Raw genomic sequence first — 18,313 nt, 5'->3', positions numbered from 1 at the left:
CGCGAGTTTCCGTGACGAATCGTCGTTAAAACCGGATTCTCATGGCTAACTGTCGTCCTGCCAGTTTGATTATTTGTTAGAACATTGTTCACGTGATGACATTGGAGCATGAATTCTCCACCGATGTATTTCATAGTTTGTACTTTTATAACTTTTCCATAAGAAAAGAGAAGAGAAAAAAAGAGAAGAGAAGAGAAGAAAAAATAGAACAATAGCATTGCCCATTTCGTAGGAATTTCATTTCAACGACGATTTATTCGTGCTGAGGGAAAGTGAAATATTTACGATATTTCCAAGATCGATTTTTAATTTCCGCTATTAGCATACTTAGTCGTATCGTTTTAAGCCGCTGGGATGTTTTATTGGAAATGAAAGCAAGTAATCAAGATATGACGATTTCACGGTAAAAGATCTGTGGAAACTTGTCAAAGGAAAAAGTAGTTACGACTAGTGCATCGGCTATTAGTCAGACGAGTATGGTAATAAAGGAATCATGGCAATCGCTCGTTGTCTATCCTTTAAAATCCGACTCATCGATATCAATGAAGCACAGAAAAAAAATCGGTTCTCATAAGGCACGCTAATAAATCAGCAAGATAATGTTCCGTTGGTTGTTTAGTAGGTGAAACACGAACACTCGTAATTTTGAACTCGGACATTGGGAAACGAATTTCGTTGCTTCGCTGCGTTCTCAGAGTTTGCGGTAGAGTTCCGGTTGCTTCGTCCTGTTCGTGACAACTCCAACAATGTGCCTACAAAGTAGCTTAGAGTAGTACCTCGAAACATCCCTCGTAATTAAGGGTGTGTTTCGAATTTCTGGAAAAAGATCGACGCAAACGAGTTTAACTTTTCCTTGATAATATTATAGTTTAAAATTTTTTAAGCTAATATTGACGATTGCTGATGACTACTTTTTATCGATTTTTGTTGATTGTTTCAAGGCGACCTCGATTTTCGAATTGCAAATTTTCGATGAATTAACGATGGCCGAGTATATTCGGCCATATTGCCGGACTACTTCGTCGAATGAATCGAGGCAAGTTGGTGGCAAATATTGACGATGGTAAATAGATTTGTCATTCTTCGCACGGTCACGATTGTTGCCGCGCATCGGTTCGAACGTAACCGCGATTAGTTCTCAATGTAAACGCAGAGCAATGGCGGAAAATCGACGCTTATGTTCTCGTCGCGTTCATTGTATTGGTTCGACAATCGTTTAGCAGAGTCCAAATCTTTTGTTCCTATCAAATTGGCTGACAAACTTGACAAAAGATTACCGTGAGAGATAGCGACAAAATGCATTTTCCCTTTTCTTTTTTTAAATTTTCCACTCGCTTACATAGAACCTTTTGTTTAATGGGAGCGAACGGATCAATAGCGACAACTACTGTCCACGCCATAACTTCAACGATAGTAAATTTTCAGAGAGGATTACGAGAGCTCGATATGCGTATATTACATTGACATACAGTAGAAGCCGAATTACGCGTACGTATTCGACCCCAAATACGTTAGTTGTAATGAGTACTAACGATCTTCGTAAAGCTATCCCAGCAATACGAGTTACAGCTTGGTATAAAATGCGCGATTTTCGTATAAATTCGTTGTGCCAGTGTATACATACGTGTATGTATGTCGTACGTAGAATATACACCTATGTATTTATCGTACGTTTTTGCGAGTGGGAAAGAGTGAAAAGAGGGATGGAGAAAGAGGAAGAGGAGGAGGAAGTACTGACCGATCGATCGCGGGCATACCATTTACAGGCAGCCAGCATCAGTCAGAAATTTATTCGCGCTAATGCACCAGACGGCTTTGTGGTTTATACAAAATCGATTTTCATAAAATCTACCCCCGCTATCGCGTATCGTTATATCGATATGCCGGCATCTATTACGTTTACATTTACCGCTTCTGCACTTGGTAATTGAGCTGGGTACAGTATAATCATTATCACAAGGCCGACTTTCTGTATTGCCAGTGGCCGAATTGCTCGGGAAAGTCGGCGAGACAAAAATTACGTTTTTGGCCGATAGGAAGTGTTATCAAATATATCGGAAAGAGGAAAATATAGTTTCCATGCAGGCGGAAGGCAACCGTGACGCAAGTTTGAAATTAAACGTCCTCGTTCGTTGTAGTGGAAGCACGAAACGAGATTACATCGTTTGATTAAAATTAATTTTTATGTCTTGTGCAACTCGCCAACGAGCGAGTTGATCTTTAATGAAGAAAGTTTAATCAACTTCTGTGACTGTTTATTAGCGACTCTCGTTGGAATGCATTGTTCAAAAGTGTTTCGTAACTAGCGAATCCAGTGTCGAGAAAGGGATGCTTCAAAAGCTTCTGTCGGAAGTAGATGTTATCGGGACTGATTTATTCTTCCTTTTTTTTTTCTTTTTTTTTCTTTTTTTTTCTTCTCTCTCTCTCTCTCTCTCTCTTTTTTCTTTATTTCTCTATTCTGCACATATAAGCACAAATAAGCGGTGCAGTCACAAAATGGCAGAGTAACGATAACAGTTATTCAACGGCATTGATACTACACCTATATCGCACTCTCGATACTATTCCTTTTGTTCGTTTTTCACGAAATACCTTTCACGTACTCGCTAACGCTAGTATCGCCATTTATTTTAACTCCGGAACGTTCACAGCGAACGTGTTTCCGATAGAACATTCCATTATGTTATTTCTACGATGTACGTCTACTGGTGTTTATTTTTGAAAACTCAAAGAAACTGAAGTTCTGCGAGCTTCATGTTTCACTGTGAAAAATATTAATTTCTTCTTTTTTTTTCGAACGAACATGTAACGTTAAATCGTACGTTGACGATGACAATTGAAAAGAAGAAAAAAAAACCCAAAAAAAAAGAGAAAAAGAAAAAAAAAGAAAAAGGAAGAAAAAGGAAGAAAAAAAAGATACAGTAAAACAAGTTAACGTATCTTTAATAAAAATAAAACACCCAATATATCCCAGAGAAAATACTAGTCGATCTTTTGCAGAAGTAAAGTAGCTCTCTCCTCCTTTTGCATGCTACTCCTCCACTTTTCGTCTCGCCTATCCAGTACCATATCAATTTCGAATTCCGTTAAAGCCAGGACGCCGCCTAGGGCGGGCGCGAGTCGAACTCGAGTGCACTTTAAAACTCGACTTCGGGGACGACGACCGAGCGGGCTGGAAAAGTGGTGACGAGAACGGGCTGCGACGAAGAAGGATAGAGAGAAAAGACTGTAAGCTACCAGAGAGAGAGAGAGAGAGAGAGAGAGAGAGAGAGAGAGAGAGAGAGAGAGAGAGAGAGAGTAAAAGAGAGAAAAGCACGTCGGGAATAATATTTCAGGGAAGCGTACTCGTCGCATTTGGATACGAAACGGTCTGTACTCGACTTTACCTCCATTTTCTTACCCCTTACTTCAACCCCCGTCAAGGATATCCCAATGGAGAATATTATTCAGAAGTTACGCGACCCGAACGTAGACTTTACCTCCTCTAAAATCGGAACTGATCCTCGGCCATAGCTGTCTCGCCTAATTCACCCTTAATGACCCTTTAAGCGGAATTTAAATGCACTCGCGTATCCGACGTAACTCAAACAGGAAGCATTATTTCTCTGTCTCTCTCTCTCTCTCTCTCTCTCTCTCTCTTTCTCTCTCTCACACACGTCTGCTCCTGTTTTCATCCACGATTCTCCGTTTTCGTACGCGAGCAGCCCGCAGTGCTCCATTTTGTCACCCTCTGTCTACATGGAATCTTTGCATCTCTCTCTTTCTCTTTCACGTATACATACTAACTCTCTCACTTTCTCTACATCTCAGTATTATGCAAGTGGGCTCGTTCGAGACTCCGTGCTCGGCTAAGTAAGTTTGCGCCGGCTGCTTTAGGCAGCTCGTAGACACCGTTTAAACGTTATATTCCTTCCTGATGTGTGCGTTCAAATGTATACGGCTGTTAGTATGTGCACAGTAAGATCTCCATCGAAAATGATGTCAAGTGTTACAAGATCGCTGCTAAAGGAAATGGAATTAAAGGGTAACTTTTGAGGAGAAACCTGTCTCGGAATTAGCTTCTTTTTATTCGCTCGTTAAATTCGAGTCACCTTTATCTTTATGGGTTATGATTTTGATCTTTAATATCGACTCAATCCTTAGTGCAATATTTCCTAGTCAAAAGACGATATCTTGAAAGGGATAAAAGCGAAACGGTAGCAGATAAGGTTTTAATAGGAAGCTATTGGATACAAGCGTTATGGTTGTTACCAGAGAAACGAGAACTTATCCCATTTATGGGAACGATGGTTCTCCTAGCGATTTTACGTTAAAAGCTAGTTAGCGAAGTCTATCCTTTCGAATTTGTATAGGTTCAGAGAAAAGCCACAGGGCTATCTTACCGATTACATGTTTCGTAATGTCTTTCGAACATATATGATCTTAGAATAATTTTTAACTGACTTTAATAGGATCGTTTACGTTAATGATAACCTTTTATTGATGATCTTTGCTTTACTTTCATGCCGACAAAAAGATTCTTTGAATCTTTCTTTCCGAGATTTAAAAAAAATCTAACATTCTCACGATCAACAAAAGTTCGTAAAACTCGTACGCCGTGTTATTTGATTTTTCCTATGCTTCTGAGGTAGGTGCTGAGCCGAACTGATCCCGCGGAGAGTCCTAAAATTGGTTTCCATGCTTGAAGTACGCCAGAGAAAAGTACAATTCCTTTCTTTTACCCGGCTCCTTCTATCAGAAAGCCTTCTTCTCCCTCCGTTAGGAAAAGTTTAAGGAGTTTCCTCCCAACTTCCTTTTGGGCTCTAGTTCGTTTTCCGATCACGTTATTTATCTGGGAACGGATCAAGGCGATTCCGAAAATAACAAATTTTGTGATTCTTCGGTACGAAGAAAACTTTGTTACATCATTTCTTTTTAAGGATCAACGTCTTGGGTGCTTTACTTTGCTATTTTTCAAGTGAAGTGTAATTACATTTATAATATATATTATTGTGATATACACACAATTAATTCCTTGATATTTCTTTTCACTATAATCAGTAAATTTTCTTTCCTTAATATTGAACTCTCTCTTTCTATCCTTCTCTCTCTCTCTCTCTCTCTCTCTCTTTCTCTCCTTCTCCCACACATATACACACGAATTACCAAAGTATGTTCTAGGCAATCGTTATTGTTCGCATCTTGCTAAAGTTCTTTCAGTATTAGTGTGTACAAGAGCAGAAGTGAGATGAGACAAGCGAGAGACGGCTAACAATAAGTGCACTTTCCTTCGGCACGATCGATTCAATTGCAAGCGTGGGCTGCTGACCAACTCGATAGAAAGACTCGCTTTCTTTTAGCAACCTTCCAAGTACTCCTCTCCACTCCCTTTTCTTTCAATCTCTCTATCTCCGTCTTGCCTTGCTTCTTCAATTGGAAAGACACTACTCGAACTTTTTCTTCTTTGATGATAAGAAACCACGATCCTCGGTTTTTCTTTTTTCTGTTTTTTTTTTTTTTTTTTTTTTTTTTTTATACAATCACTTCCGTTGTTCGTTAACGAAAAAAATATTAAAAAGATTGATGAAATTTAATTAATCGCGTCAATTTGTAGTTCGTTAATTCTACAACAGAAGTAGAAGTAATATAACTGTGCCGGAAAATAAACTTTCCCTTTTTTCTTCTCTTTTCTTTTTTTTTTTTTTTTTCTTCTTTTTTTTTTTTTATTTCTTCTCGAAGTTTGCTCGTTAGAAAAATCGTCAACGTGCGTTATACTTTTCTTCCTCTCCGTTGGATTTCGAATTAAGCGAACGAAACAACGAATACCGAAGAGGGTTGGGAATTTATCGATTAATTTTCTCTCGCTTCAACGATGGAAGTCACTTTAGCACCATTCGAGGTGAATAAATGAAATGGCACTGAGAAAATAAAAGAGAAAAGGAGAAAGAGAGAGAGAGAGAGAGAGAGAGAGAGAGAAAGAGAGTAGTGGTCAATGAAAAGTTGACAAGACAACTTCAGTTCGGTTTCCGAGTGTTCTCTTTCTCGCTGTTAGGTAGAAATTGTATAGCCGTGTGTATAAGCGATGATTGAATATTTATATTTAATAGGATTCGCGTGGAAATTTAGATGTACGGGCTGAAAAGCGAAAATTGCGTATAACGTCGATAAAACATTTAATCAAGCACGAAGGTAATTATTTGTACTGTATTATTAGAAACGTATCTATCATGATTACAACGTTACTACTCATCTACATCTCGTCGAGTGATTTAAAATCTAGCATTTAACCATTCGCTGCAGATAAGGATATTTTTACGCACGTTAATTAGAACCGTAGAAAGACGAGGGAGTTCGTATTAATAAAAATAATAAAAAAAAAAAAAGAAAAGAAAAAATAATATTTTTCTTGCATAGGTACCATGTAATCAGCGATGGAGATCAGAATTACATTCACCGGTATAACAATCTCGATCTCTTGATTCTTCTTTCCACCATGCATATTTATAAAGGAAGAAAAATATCAAGTAAAGCTTGGAATCTCATAGAATTCTTTTCTGAATCGCGTGGGAACGAATAAGTTCTTGCCCTTTTAACCCTTCAATGCTGGCTCTCCTTGTTTTTATGCGTATAATCATGATTTTCTTATTGCACGAGGAAAATCGAGAAAAAAAAACAAGAGAATTTTTCTTTCTTTTCTTTTCTTTTTTTTTTTTTTTTTTTTCAAATAAGACATTAATTTTCCATATTACTTATTTTAATGTTTCATACAATTGAATGCATACGAGGAATTATCAAGGAAAATCATTTCTTGAACGTAAGGAGATAGAATGATGCAACCTAACGGACATACTCGAAGAAAGGAGACCATGATATCGTGCAGGTGAACGGTATTGAGAGAATCCAATTTAGGGAAGTTGATCGACGTGAACGTCATTGGACGTCGAGCTTTTGGAATTCTCGGAATCCCATACCAGAAACGGTAAAGTCCTACGAGCTTTTGGACGACCGCAAAAAGTTAGATCATCCTAGAAGCTTCCTTCGGGATTGTCTCTAGTCTCGCTCGGCACGCAACCGGAAGTCTAACATCGTACTCGTTGTAATTCGCGCGTGTACCTTGGCAGGAGTTCTCCAAGAGTAGGCTCCTAAGGGATGAAGTAGTGGAAGGGATGCTCGAAATACTACCAGGCACCTCCGTTCCCAGTTTTGCGGTTCGCAACCTCTACGATGCAGCTGCGAATGATTTGCTTCTCCTATCTTACTCTGTCTCTTGCTTTAGAGTCAGGAAAAGAGAGAGAGAGAGAGAGAGACAGAGAGAGAGAGACAGAGAGACAGAGAGAGAGAGAGAGACAAAATATAAACGGTGGAGAAGGGAGAGGACCAGTTCTGCCGCGGTTGCGTTTAGCGGTCGTTATGCCGTAGCACGAACCCGTCGTTTTGGCTCTCGCGAATGCTTTCAGGGCTTTACGTTGTCGAGGCATACCGCAAATATCGGCGACACCTTTCCATATATTCAATGACCGGGTGGAGCGCGTTGCTTAAACACACCTATGCAATTCTCATTCGCATGGAGATAAAGGATCTCGCGGGATTCAACAATTGAATATTGTAGATACATATATGTATAGATACAAATATACATATATATATATATATATATATATATATATATATATATTCCTATCATTGTTTTCGATTAATGAGGTAGGATATAATAAAGGAACATAAACAAAAGTATTTTAAAATAATTAGATTTTACGTATCATGATAAGATAACGTCCGCGTAGAAAATCATTAATAATTGGGAATTATTTTTACTAATAGTTAAATTTTTTCACATTGCGTAAAAACACAATATTGAATCCGTTTAATTGAGTATAATATCGGTAAAGAGATATAGAATGGATTCAATTTGAATTGAAAAATATGGGAAACGCAATATACATAGATATTTTTTATGATAACAATGACGATCGTTTAACAAGATGATCAATAACAGGAGAATTTGCACTTTATCGAGGAGGTATATCGATATTGAAACATTTCGCATCAATATTTGTTATTGCAGTGTTTTTAAAAGCCTGGAATGAGAGGCGATAAGACAGAAATATCCAACATAGATAGGGACTTTACGGGCGAAGAGCAAGCAAATTGACGTTGCGTTATATCACGAGAGTTCTAGTCAGACCAGAATCATTGCGCTACAACATGAATCGGCATTGGTCTCGCAAACCCTTTGGTTTGCATTCCAAATGATGAGTTTGATACCTACGCTTACAACTTTGATACATCAAATACTTGATGCTCGTTGATCGTTTTATGACTTCTCTGAAACACAGAAATAATCGATTAATATTTGTAACATATATTTAGTATAGATTTTTTTTTTCGTTAAAAATCCTTTAACTGTTATCTTCAATTTTATTTGATTAATGGAATAAGAAATAATAATTTAAAACTCTTATTGAATCATAATAAAATTTATTCCTTAAAACAAAATACCTCTGTTAGTTTCTTAAACTAATATTCCCTTTTCGAATACGGGTTTACCGATAAATTTTGTTTCGTACCGCAAGCACGATTAGTATTCATCGAATACGCGTGCGACAAAGCGGTCGATTGCTGATTTACGCGAGTAGAGCGAACTTTGCGAAAAAAGAAAGAATTAGTGGAATAGAGAGGAAATAGAGAGAGAGAGAGAGAGAGAGAGAGAGAGAGAGAGAGAGAGAGAGAGAGAGGAAGAGAGGAAAGAGGAGAGAGAGATAAAGCACATAGATTTAAAAATACTTCAATCTTTCTATCGGAAATCTTTAAATGCATCGCACGCTAGAGAGCTACACAATGAGAGTTCACAGTGTGCTTTTATTTTATCTCGTGCGCATATCTAAGTCGCGAGAGCTCTCGCAGAAAAGCTCTCTTTTCCGCGTGAAGATCAGAAAACTTAGCTTATTGACGGCAGAGCAATATGCATAAACTTTTAAAGCTTTTATCTTTCCATCTGGCCGGAAGTGCATACACCTAATTTCTGAGTCTGTTGAAAAAGTTTCTTTCTAATATACTTTGAGATAGTAAAAATTTTTATTATTTAAATCTTCTTCACTATATTCCTTTGGATGATTTCTTTATTTTCAATTATGAAAAGTTCATTCTCTTAAATTATACATAAGTGAAATTAGGCGGGTGAACTCGGACGAAATTCGATATCGGCTTGCCCGAGTCGAATAATCGGTAAACGATAGTCCTGTGCGAAATTAATTTAGAGTTGGATAGGTACATCCTGTTAAAATAGTAGGAGAAGAAGAGACAGAGAGAAGGATAGAGATGAAGAGAGGAAGTTGAAGAGGAGTATTCTGTGAATTGAAGCGGATATCGTAGGTAAACGGAGTCAATTACAGGAGTTCGAAGCTGTTCGACGACACAATAAGGGAGTAAAGTGCGGTTGAACAATTTGGTTCGCTGAATCTCCTCTCCCACCTATTCGGGTTCAATTCTTCCCTTTCTCTCTTTCCCATTTACCTTTCTATGACCATTCTCTCGGTCCATAAACAATCCTACGTTCAACGAGTAAACTCGTATACGATATTCGTCGTTTCCGGCTACGATATGGTATCTATACATTTGCAATCTCAATGAATGTTTATAAAAACCTTTATCATATGGAATAAATTATAGATAAATGTTAAATTTTCAAAATTGATCTGAAAATTAGATTGTATTTTATATTTGTTTTAATTAAAGTCAATATTAATTTTAGCTCTCATTTAATTTCAGTTATTATCAGAAAAACAGTGCGAAGATATAATCGGTTTTTTTTTTTTTTTTTTTTTTTTTTTAAGTCAGATCGATATCTCGACTCTCCTCGAAATTCTTTCGAAGCTATTTCAGACTAAGATTTGCATAATATGTATTGTCTCTTCCCTAACGTCGCGTCCCTCGCCATTCCTATTCCGTACTCGACTTATGCATACTACATTTTCATTTTGCCTTCTTGTTTTCTCTCTCCTACTTTCGGCTCGATTCACGACGTTGAAAATACGTTGCGAGGCGCAGCATCCTTCTTCGCGGTCCGCGAAGCTTAGCGGATTCAGAAATTCTGCCGGATTTATTCTTTTCTCGCGAAGGAAATAAATCACGCAACTCGATCCGACCATATAAGTCTTTCTTCGGTAAAGAAAAAGTGGTTTACATGTCGAGTATCGATGTTGTTTCTTCTATGAGCATTCGAATTGTTTAAAAACTTTATTTAGAAAAAAATATCGCCTTTTTTCTTGATTTATTTTCATCGAAAATAGAATGTTTATTTTCCCGTGAGATGAGAGACTAAACGTTACTAAAAAAAGAAACGCTAGTCTTCGTTGAATATCTCTTTCTTGATGATAGAGATGAGTAAACAACGCGTTTATGTGAAAAATATCAAGGGTCTATATCTTATCTCTAGTCAATTTTGTTTTATTTTGCTCTTCATATTCGAGCCATCTCAATCTTTTTCATTTTGCATCAGAGCATCTTTCTCTTTATATTTTTTTTTTTTTTTTTTTTTTTTTTTTTTTAGTTCTTACGTTCCTCAACTTCAATGCGTACCTGTTACATAAAAGCCTTTGCAAAAATACGAGCATTTGAGTTTACATTATTTTTCAACTTTCATTGGCTTGATTTTTCGATATTTTATTTTACACGTTCACACTCGCGTTGCTTTATTTACTAAATAACAACACAAATTGCTTTTTCACTTCGTCATTCATATTATTCAAAGTATGTTTTATTTTGTACGATAACAAAAATTTTACTGATGTTTACCGTTCCACTTTCATGATTTTTATACCTCGAATTTAGCTTTTACGATCTATCAAATCGCACAATTTTCAACAACTTTTGATTACGGTCTCTTTGAGTCTTTCGTAACAAAAAACTTTGAAACGTAAAATACAAAGTTTTATAGTAGTGTAATCTCTCGCTATTATGATCCATAATAGTTTTATCGAATAAACTAATGAAATATTAAAAGGGAAAAGTTTATTATAGGTACGATCAATGTGTTCTGAAACTTTGACGAATAATCATCAAAAGAGCATTGTTCCTAATTCAAAATTCACGTGAAAGAAAAACTCTGATAGTGCGAGGAAGAAGATCAAATAAATACGTACACCAACGGAGCAATCCGTTTAACGGGTTAAAGTAAGGGACGCGCAAAGTAGAAGAGTTCTCTACGTCGATGTTGACCAGTACATAATAGGATTAATTGTAGAGAGGAACAGAGAAGTTGAGCAAGATAGATAGAGATAGATAGATAGAGATAGATAGATAGAGATAGGTAGATAGATAGATAGATAGATAGATAGAGATAGATAGATAGATAGAGATAGATAGAGAGAGAGAGATAGATAGAGAGAGAGAGAGAGAGAGAGGACGAGGAGATTTAATTGAGATTGAATAATTAAATCTTTAGCGAATCTGCATCTTCGATGAAGCGACGAGAATGAAGGGTGCTGGCCAAAGCGGATTCCGTATCCATGTGGGTATAACGTGATTATGAACGCTGGTTCATTCCTGATAGGCAGTTTAAACTAAAGTAAAGTTTTTGGCTCTAAGAATAAATCGACCGTACATTGAAATATTTTAATGATCATTATCTGATTACAAATTTCTAAAGATATCTATTTTTAATAAAATGATTAGAAGAAATCTGTTAAATAGAGAATTTTGTTAAAGTTTTGAAGATAAAGTTTTTTTCAAAGAAAACGTGACACGTGTCCCAATATGAATCTTTTATCAAGAAGGAACTCTCTTTGAACTTTGTTCGGTAAGAATCATCAGCAATGCTATCGAGTGACCTCGCCTTCCTTCCCTTTCATCCCGGAATTTCAGCGCGCTACTAGTAGATCTCTCTCTCTCTCTCTCTCTCTCTCTCTCTGTTCGTAGTTAGGGTGAACCTTGACGGTAATAATTAACATCCTCATCATCGTGCCAGGAGGACGTTCAAACAGATTTCGTGACGGATAGACGCTCGGTGGTTATGGAAGCTGAAAGGCCTCTAGATGGTCTACGTTGAGACATGCGCGCGCACGAGAGAGATTAGAGAAGGATAGAAGGGAAGAGAATCTATATAATGAAGCAGAGAACCGTTGATATATATATTAAAGGAGTACGGTGACCGATTCAATGAGAGTCTTATTTTTAAAAAATCATCTACGTGTTGCATATCTAGGGAATATTTGGGTGCGATGAAATGTCACCTGACTTCGCCTGCGACATCGTCGTCTTTTGTGACATCTTCTTTGATGAATCCTTTTTTGTCATTTCCTCTTTCTTTCTGTTCTTTCATAGAGCTTAGTTTTTTGACATCGACGATTTAAAACTCGGGGACGAGTCCAAGGTTACCATTAATGTTCTACCTTCTCTTAAAAAGTTGAGTGGACGAGTTTTTTCTTCTGAATGACCAAGCTTGTCCGAGTGAAATAGAACGTGGACAAACAAAGTCGTGATTGCATGCGTAATTCTTGACCGTCTTGTTAAAGTTCTTGTTAAGACTCTACCTTAAAAAGATGTCCTCGAGAACCGTTCCTTATACTTTTAGAAAGTGTTTCTTAAAACTATAGTATCTTCTTTTCAAGCGTTAAGTGTCCCCCACTTTATGTATTATGTAAAATTTCATTTGATTTTAACAATAATTTCTGAGAATTCTTGTATCTTAAAGTTATAATTATATGGTACATTTTGGCATAGAAGCATAGAAAATAGATAGAAATGCTTCGAACATAAGTACTACGTAAGAGTAATTTCTACTTTCCAATTACCTTCTTCTTCATTCAGAAGTAATCACAGTTAAGAACAGATACAGTCGCGATACGAGCCCGTACGTTCATTAGGATTCCCTTTCAATTACGCTCACAGTAATTTACGTAATTACAGAGGAGTCTGTTCTTAACCATCGTTAATATTCGTCCTCGACACCTGGTTGCCTTTTACAACAAGCATTTCCTGTCATTTAACGGTTCTTTCAAACGAGTTTATTTTGATTTATTTAAACGATTATGATCAATAACTTAACAAATCGATATTAAAATATCTTTTCAACGAATTATATATTATAAGAAAAGAAAATTTTAATAGGAAAAATACGTAAAAGGATTAAAAAGTTAGAACTTATTTGGCTAATCAGAAATTCGGATTACGATATGCAAGAGATACCGTGAGAGAAATTGGTCAATCCCACCGGCTCGATGCTAATAACCGAGGAACACGAAGACGGGTTATGACAGCCGGTGTCGTGGCCCGTTTGGCGGTGCGCAATTGCACGGGAGACATGTGCCATTGTTCAAACAGTTCGCTCTCTGCACCTTCTATTAGCACTGTGCTTCCTTCTCCCTCTCTCACTCGTATCATCCCTTCTTGCTGAGGTGCTGACGGCTCTCTGAGTATAAACCAGCTATCACGGATATGCGCGTACATACACATCTATCTACTCTCATGTTGACTTCTATCTACATATATATATATATATATATATATATATATATATGTACATACATGTATGTTAGTATATAGTGAAAGAGAGAGAGAGGGAGAGAGAGAAAGGGAAATAGAGAGATAATCTCACACCTTATAGCCAGTTCATTCGACTCAATTGTGAGGGAAGAAGTACCTCCAGCCGACTAGCATCTGGGCTTAGGATAGTTTGACCGTGGGCCACTAAAACGTGACTTTACGCCAAGAGTGATAACGGTGATAAAGACGAGTAGTTATCCGATACTCGATCCTCGAAAACTCCACTCGGAATATTCCTGTCTGTCTACTATTACTAGCGTTGACTTTTATGACTTGCAATAATGTTTTCTTTTTTTTTTTTTTCTTTCTTTCTTTTTTCCACGACCCCATGGTATTCGAATAGATTTCAACGAAATTGATGTTTTTATTGGAACGTGGAATGAATGATGGGAACGATGGAAGGAAATAAAATTAGAGATCGAAAAAAGCTTTTCTATTTCATGATTCTTTTTATTACTTTCCGACATATCTTTTGAGCACGTCAAACGCGTTGAGTTTATTGGATCTTATGACACCTTTGTTCCTTTGCAAACAATGTTCGTTCTGATCTGGTATTATAAAACATTAGACATTTACGTTCAGAGAATACCATACACCGTAACGAAGTACTCTACCAGTATTGCTTTGTCAAAGTATTTTGACTCTCTATTTGAAGCTTCTATAAAAAAAAAATTAAAAAGAAATTGAAAAATAAATAGAAAAAAAAAACAAAAAAAAATAAAAAAAAACGAAACATCGTGCGTGACAATTTACTGCGTCGTTATCGTAAAATCCTTTTTTATTTCCTTTCAAATTTCCTGCCTTTTACTTTTTGATCATAAATTTCACAACGACTGTTAATCGCACTACTCCAAGGAGAATTCTCTTTCCTTTCCATCCTCGATGGTCGTTGACTTTAGTCAATCACCGCGGGAGTCCTTATAGGCAGTAGACACTTGGTTAGAACATTGCCAGGATCGGTGCTTTACTATCGACACGCTCGTAAACGTTAGGTAGACATGTTTCTTAGGAATAAACTAACACTTATCTAGATTAGATATTCCTAACTCGGGCAAGAGCTCTTTAAGGATCATCGAAGAAACGTAGAAAATCATCGATTACCTTTTTTTGAATTATTTATTACGACGTTGTAATAATACTTATCAGGTTTAACTGATACTTTTTCGTTTGAAACACGAACGAACTAAATTCTAATAAAATATCTTTCTCTTCGTTTAAAATTTTTATCTTCATTTTTAATATCCCTTTATATCTTCGGTTAATTCGACGATCGTTTCGACGAAAGAAATGAAGGGATTACTTTCTCGATAGGCTAATTATATACTTCTCTATCATTATTATCATTGAATCACACGATACCATTGCGAATAGTGGAATGGGGTTACAATTATGACGATGGTTTAACAATCACTCTTCTTTCTCCCTTAAATCTAAATTGATTCGATCGTTTCTCGTTTCCTTTCTTCCTCCCTCCCTCCTCTTTTTCTTTCTTTCACGAACACGTGCAAGCTACTACTAATCGATTCGATTCACGTTTCTACTACGTCGAATCACCGTCGACGGCACGAAGGGAATTCCACGAGTCTCGATCGTGCTCGAGAGCGAAGGCTTTCACCGCAATTGATGCAATTTAAACTTTTCCTTCGCATTGAAACTATCGTTGTTTTAACAATGCAGATGGTAGTTCGTTGAAGGGTTCTATGACTAGTTAAGATTATTTACTTTGAGTTACATAAGCTTTGGACAAGTTGTAAGTTTTGTGAGATGATTTAAATATAATTGAATAAATCTTTTGAAATATTAGAATGAGATTTGGCACAACAAAGGACGACAATATTTCTTTCGTATTCGAAGAGAAAATTAATCGTAAAGTAGAACGATATGTTTATGTATCTCTTAACCAACGTATGAATAACACTTGAGATAATAATGTCGACAGCGATATAATCGTTATGATTCAAAAATCTCGAGACTTTCACCGTATGCTTTTTGATCTTTAGTCGTTTCAAAAAACTACAATCAGAATATCATTTTATTTGATGATTTCAACGCGAGATTTTTTATACCAATTCAATATCTCTCAATGGTCTTGGTATCGTCGTTGATATATAAGAAAGAGCTACATTGATCTTTGCCTTATCCGGAAAGAGAAACAGAGAGAGAGAGTGAGAGAGAGAGAGAATTCATTTTATGCGACTCGATTTCAAAGCAACCTCTTTTAGTACGCCCACGCGCGTATACATATGCATATAGATATATATTTACATGTATAGGTAACACAAGAGTATCGTTTAAAGCCACGTTACTCGGAAAATTCGGCAAGATAAAGGGGTTACGCATGCGCGGGCGTTTGCGTTATATTCCGTGGTTGTAACATTAGCCATAAAATGTATATCCCGTCGGGCGTATATTGTCATGCAGAACGCCATTAAACCATTGCAATATCTCGCTCGTTTCAGGTGATGATAGCAACACGCTACAGTGGTTAAGGTGGCTCTCGAGGAGAAGCTGGAAGTGGCGAGGAGGATCGTGAAAATCGGCAAACGAGGCGGGCGATCCGGAGAGCGGTAGTGGCGGCGGAGCGGCAGGGGTAACGTATCTCTTTTAATTATCCTCAGTTACTATTATAATGTTCTTCGAAATTTGATTGTAATTAAAACGATCGATATAAAATGAATGTAAAAAATTATTCGCCCGTTCATTATAATTTTTATAATTGTAAATTTTTTTCATTGATTGACAAATCATTATAACATCGATATACTAATTAATATAAAAAAGATACGAATCCTTTTACTCTCGCAATTATCTCTTTTGAAGTTGTTCAAATCATTCGACGACTTATTTAACACGAAATATAGTGATGATAGCCTTTATCTCGATTTCAAAAAGCTATATCGATTCGCGTAGACCGATGTTCGATTTAAAGAGAAACGATTCCAATGGGAATCTCATTTTCCGATTGGAAAGTGAGACGATGAAGGAGATAAGATACGATGCTATCGACAATACCCATCGAATTTCGATGGCTTTTAAGTGGAGTCAAGTAAACTCGTTCGTGAGAAGACGTAAAAATCTTTCTTTAGTTTCTCAATCGCATCGAATACGAGGATCGTTTGGTCTTTACTCGATGCAAGCAGTCCTTGAGTTGGATAATAAAAGACCGATTATCCGATTTCGTTTTCCTTTATCCGTTCTGAGGTTTATCAACCTCCTCCGCGCGTACGACATTTTATTAACCATTAATAGAACTCGATATATGTATTAGAATATTTTATAAGAATCATTAAAATAAATAAGATTTCTTCGTTAAAATAATATTTTTATATCAAAAATATATTCGCAAATTATATATATATATAAAGTAAATAAATAACTCGACATAAAATCTTTGACAAGGTGACATACTATGTTTACAATACGCAAATGATATTACGTGGTTGGAATTTTTGTACATAAAATCGATCGTCTCTAGTTTCGCTAACGACGCAATATCGAACGGACGAATGGTCGAGTAAACACGCTCTAAGTGATCTAACCTCTTCACGAATCGTGTTTGTGATCGTAGATACTATGGGAGCGGGGGTATGGGGGGCGGAGGAGGGCTACAAGCCACGGACCTCCGGCGAAGGCTCGAGTCCCAGTCTTGCGAACGAAATTCTTCTGAGAATCCTCTTACCCTAAGGCAAGATGGTTTTTACGTACCTGCGGAGAATGGCACTTGCGAGGATGAGGACAAGTAAGTGAAGCGCAACGAAATAATAATGTGAACCAACGAACATTATTCGAAGCAATGATCATCACTTCTTTTTTTAAAAACGAACTAAAACTAACCGACTACTTTGTTATTTTCTTCTATATAATTTTTGAAATACGTAATTAACATTTCTAATAATAGATATGTAGTTACATAAATATTGGAGATATCCTATTTGTAATCACAATTCAACAAATACATTTTATTAGTTTTGTAGTCGATCGAGAATGTTGTAATTAATTACAAAAGGATAAATAGTTACACGTTTAATGATTATGCTAATCGGTATTAATTATCAAGCGTATACTTTGTCACATGGAGTTAGTGAATCTCGTTAGAACGAGGTATTACCAATCGATATCACCGATCGTACGTATTGCAAGACCACAAATCACCAGTGTACTCGAGTTTGCGGAATCGCGTTGAGCGTTTAATTACAAAGGATACAAGCGCATAATTATTTACAGTTATTTACAGAAGTGTACAGACAATTTTTCAAGGCGTATAACTTTTCCTTTTTAAATTAATAATAATAATGGCAAACAACAAAATGCATATATTTCATTTTGATGTAATAATAATCTTTGGGTGTTTGTTTATTCAAATATTTGTCATGAGAAAATAAATCATATAAATCGATACCTTTATAGATATGGTATGGTAAATGTTTTTTTTAAAAGGGCTGAGTTCGGAGCGATTCTCGTTTCCGGCCAGCCAACGTGTACAGGTTCCCGGACGTATAAACGTCGAGAGAAAGAGGAGGATACGGAAGAGAGAAGAATTTTGAGGCGTGTAATAAGATCCGATGGCTCCTTCCACGGGAAGCTGAGGTTTTCCACGAAAAGTTTTGACCGCATCGAGAATGAGGCGGAAGCGACGACGGAAGGGGAAGGTGAGAGGAAACAACGACTGCGATGGTGTCGCAGGGACTTCCGGCGGATTGCGGAAGTGGCAACAAGGACTTTACTATTGGGGATCGTGCTCCTCGTCACACCAGGTAAAATTTATTCGATTAATTACTAATTACTTTTATAT

At 36.8% G+C, this 18,313-nt stretch overlaps 1 protein-coding gene across 25 annotated transcripts in view; it reads left to right on the top strand.

The window, feature by feature from the left end:
* The window catches only part of LOC118441461 (protein turtle), a 194,435-nt gene that overhangs the window by 120,757 nt on the left and 55,365 nt on the right, over window positions 1-18,313 (top strand). For 23 of the 25 annotated variants that reach the window (XM_085660332.1, XM_085660326.1, XM_085660321.1 and 20 more), the window contains 3 exons: window positions 15,981-16,111; window positions 17,090-17,260; window positions 17,959-18,275. In XM_085660332.1, the coding sequence (XP_085516458.1) occupies window positions 17,109-17,260; window positions 17,959-18,275 (469 nt within the window). In that variant the 5' untranslated portion in view covers window positions 15,981-16,111; window positions 17,090-17,108. Of the gene's footprint in view, window positions 1-15,980; window positions 16,112-17,089; window positions 17,261-17,958; window positions 18,276-18,313 lie in introns of those variants that run through there. The other 2 variants (XM_085660341.1, XM_085660340.1) reach the window with 2 other exon arrangements.

The sequence above is a fragment of the Vespa mandarinia genome, chromosome 11 (genome assembly GCF_050613455.1).
Source record: "Vespa mandarinia isolate Hongniang chromosome 11, ASM5061345v1, whole genome shotgun sequence".
In the NCBI taxonomy this organism is placed as follows: domain Eukaryota; kingdom Metazoa; phylum Arthropoda; class Insecta; order Hymenoptera; family Vespidae; genus Vespa; species Vespa mandarinia.
Note: the sequence above shows the minus strand (reverse complement) of the source record. Positions and strands in the feature narration are given on the sequence as shown.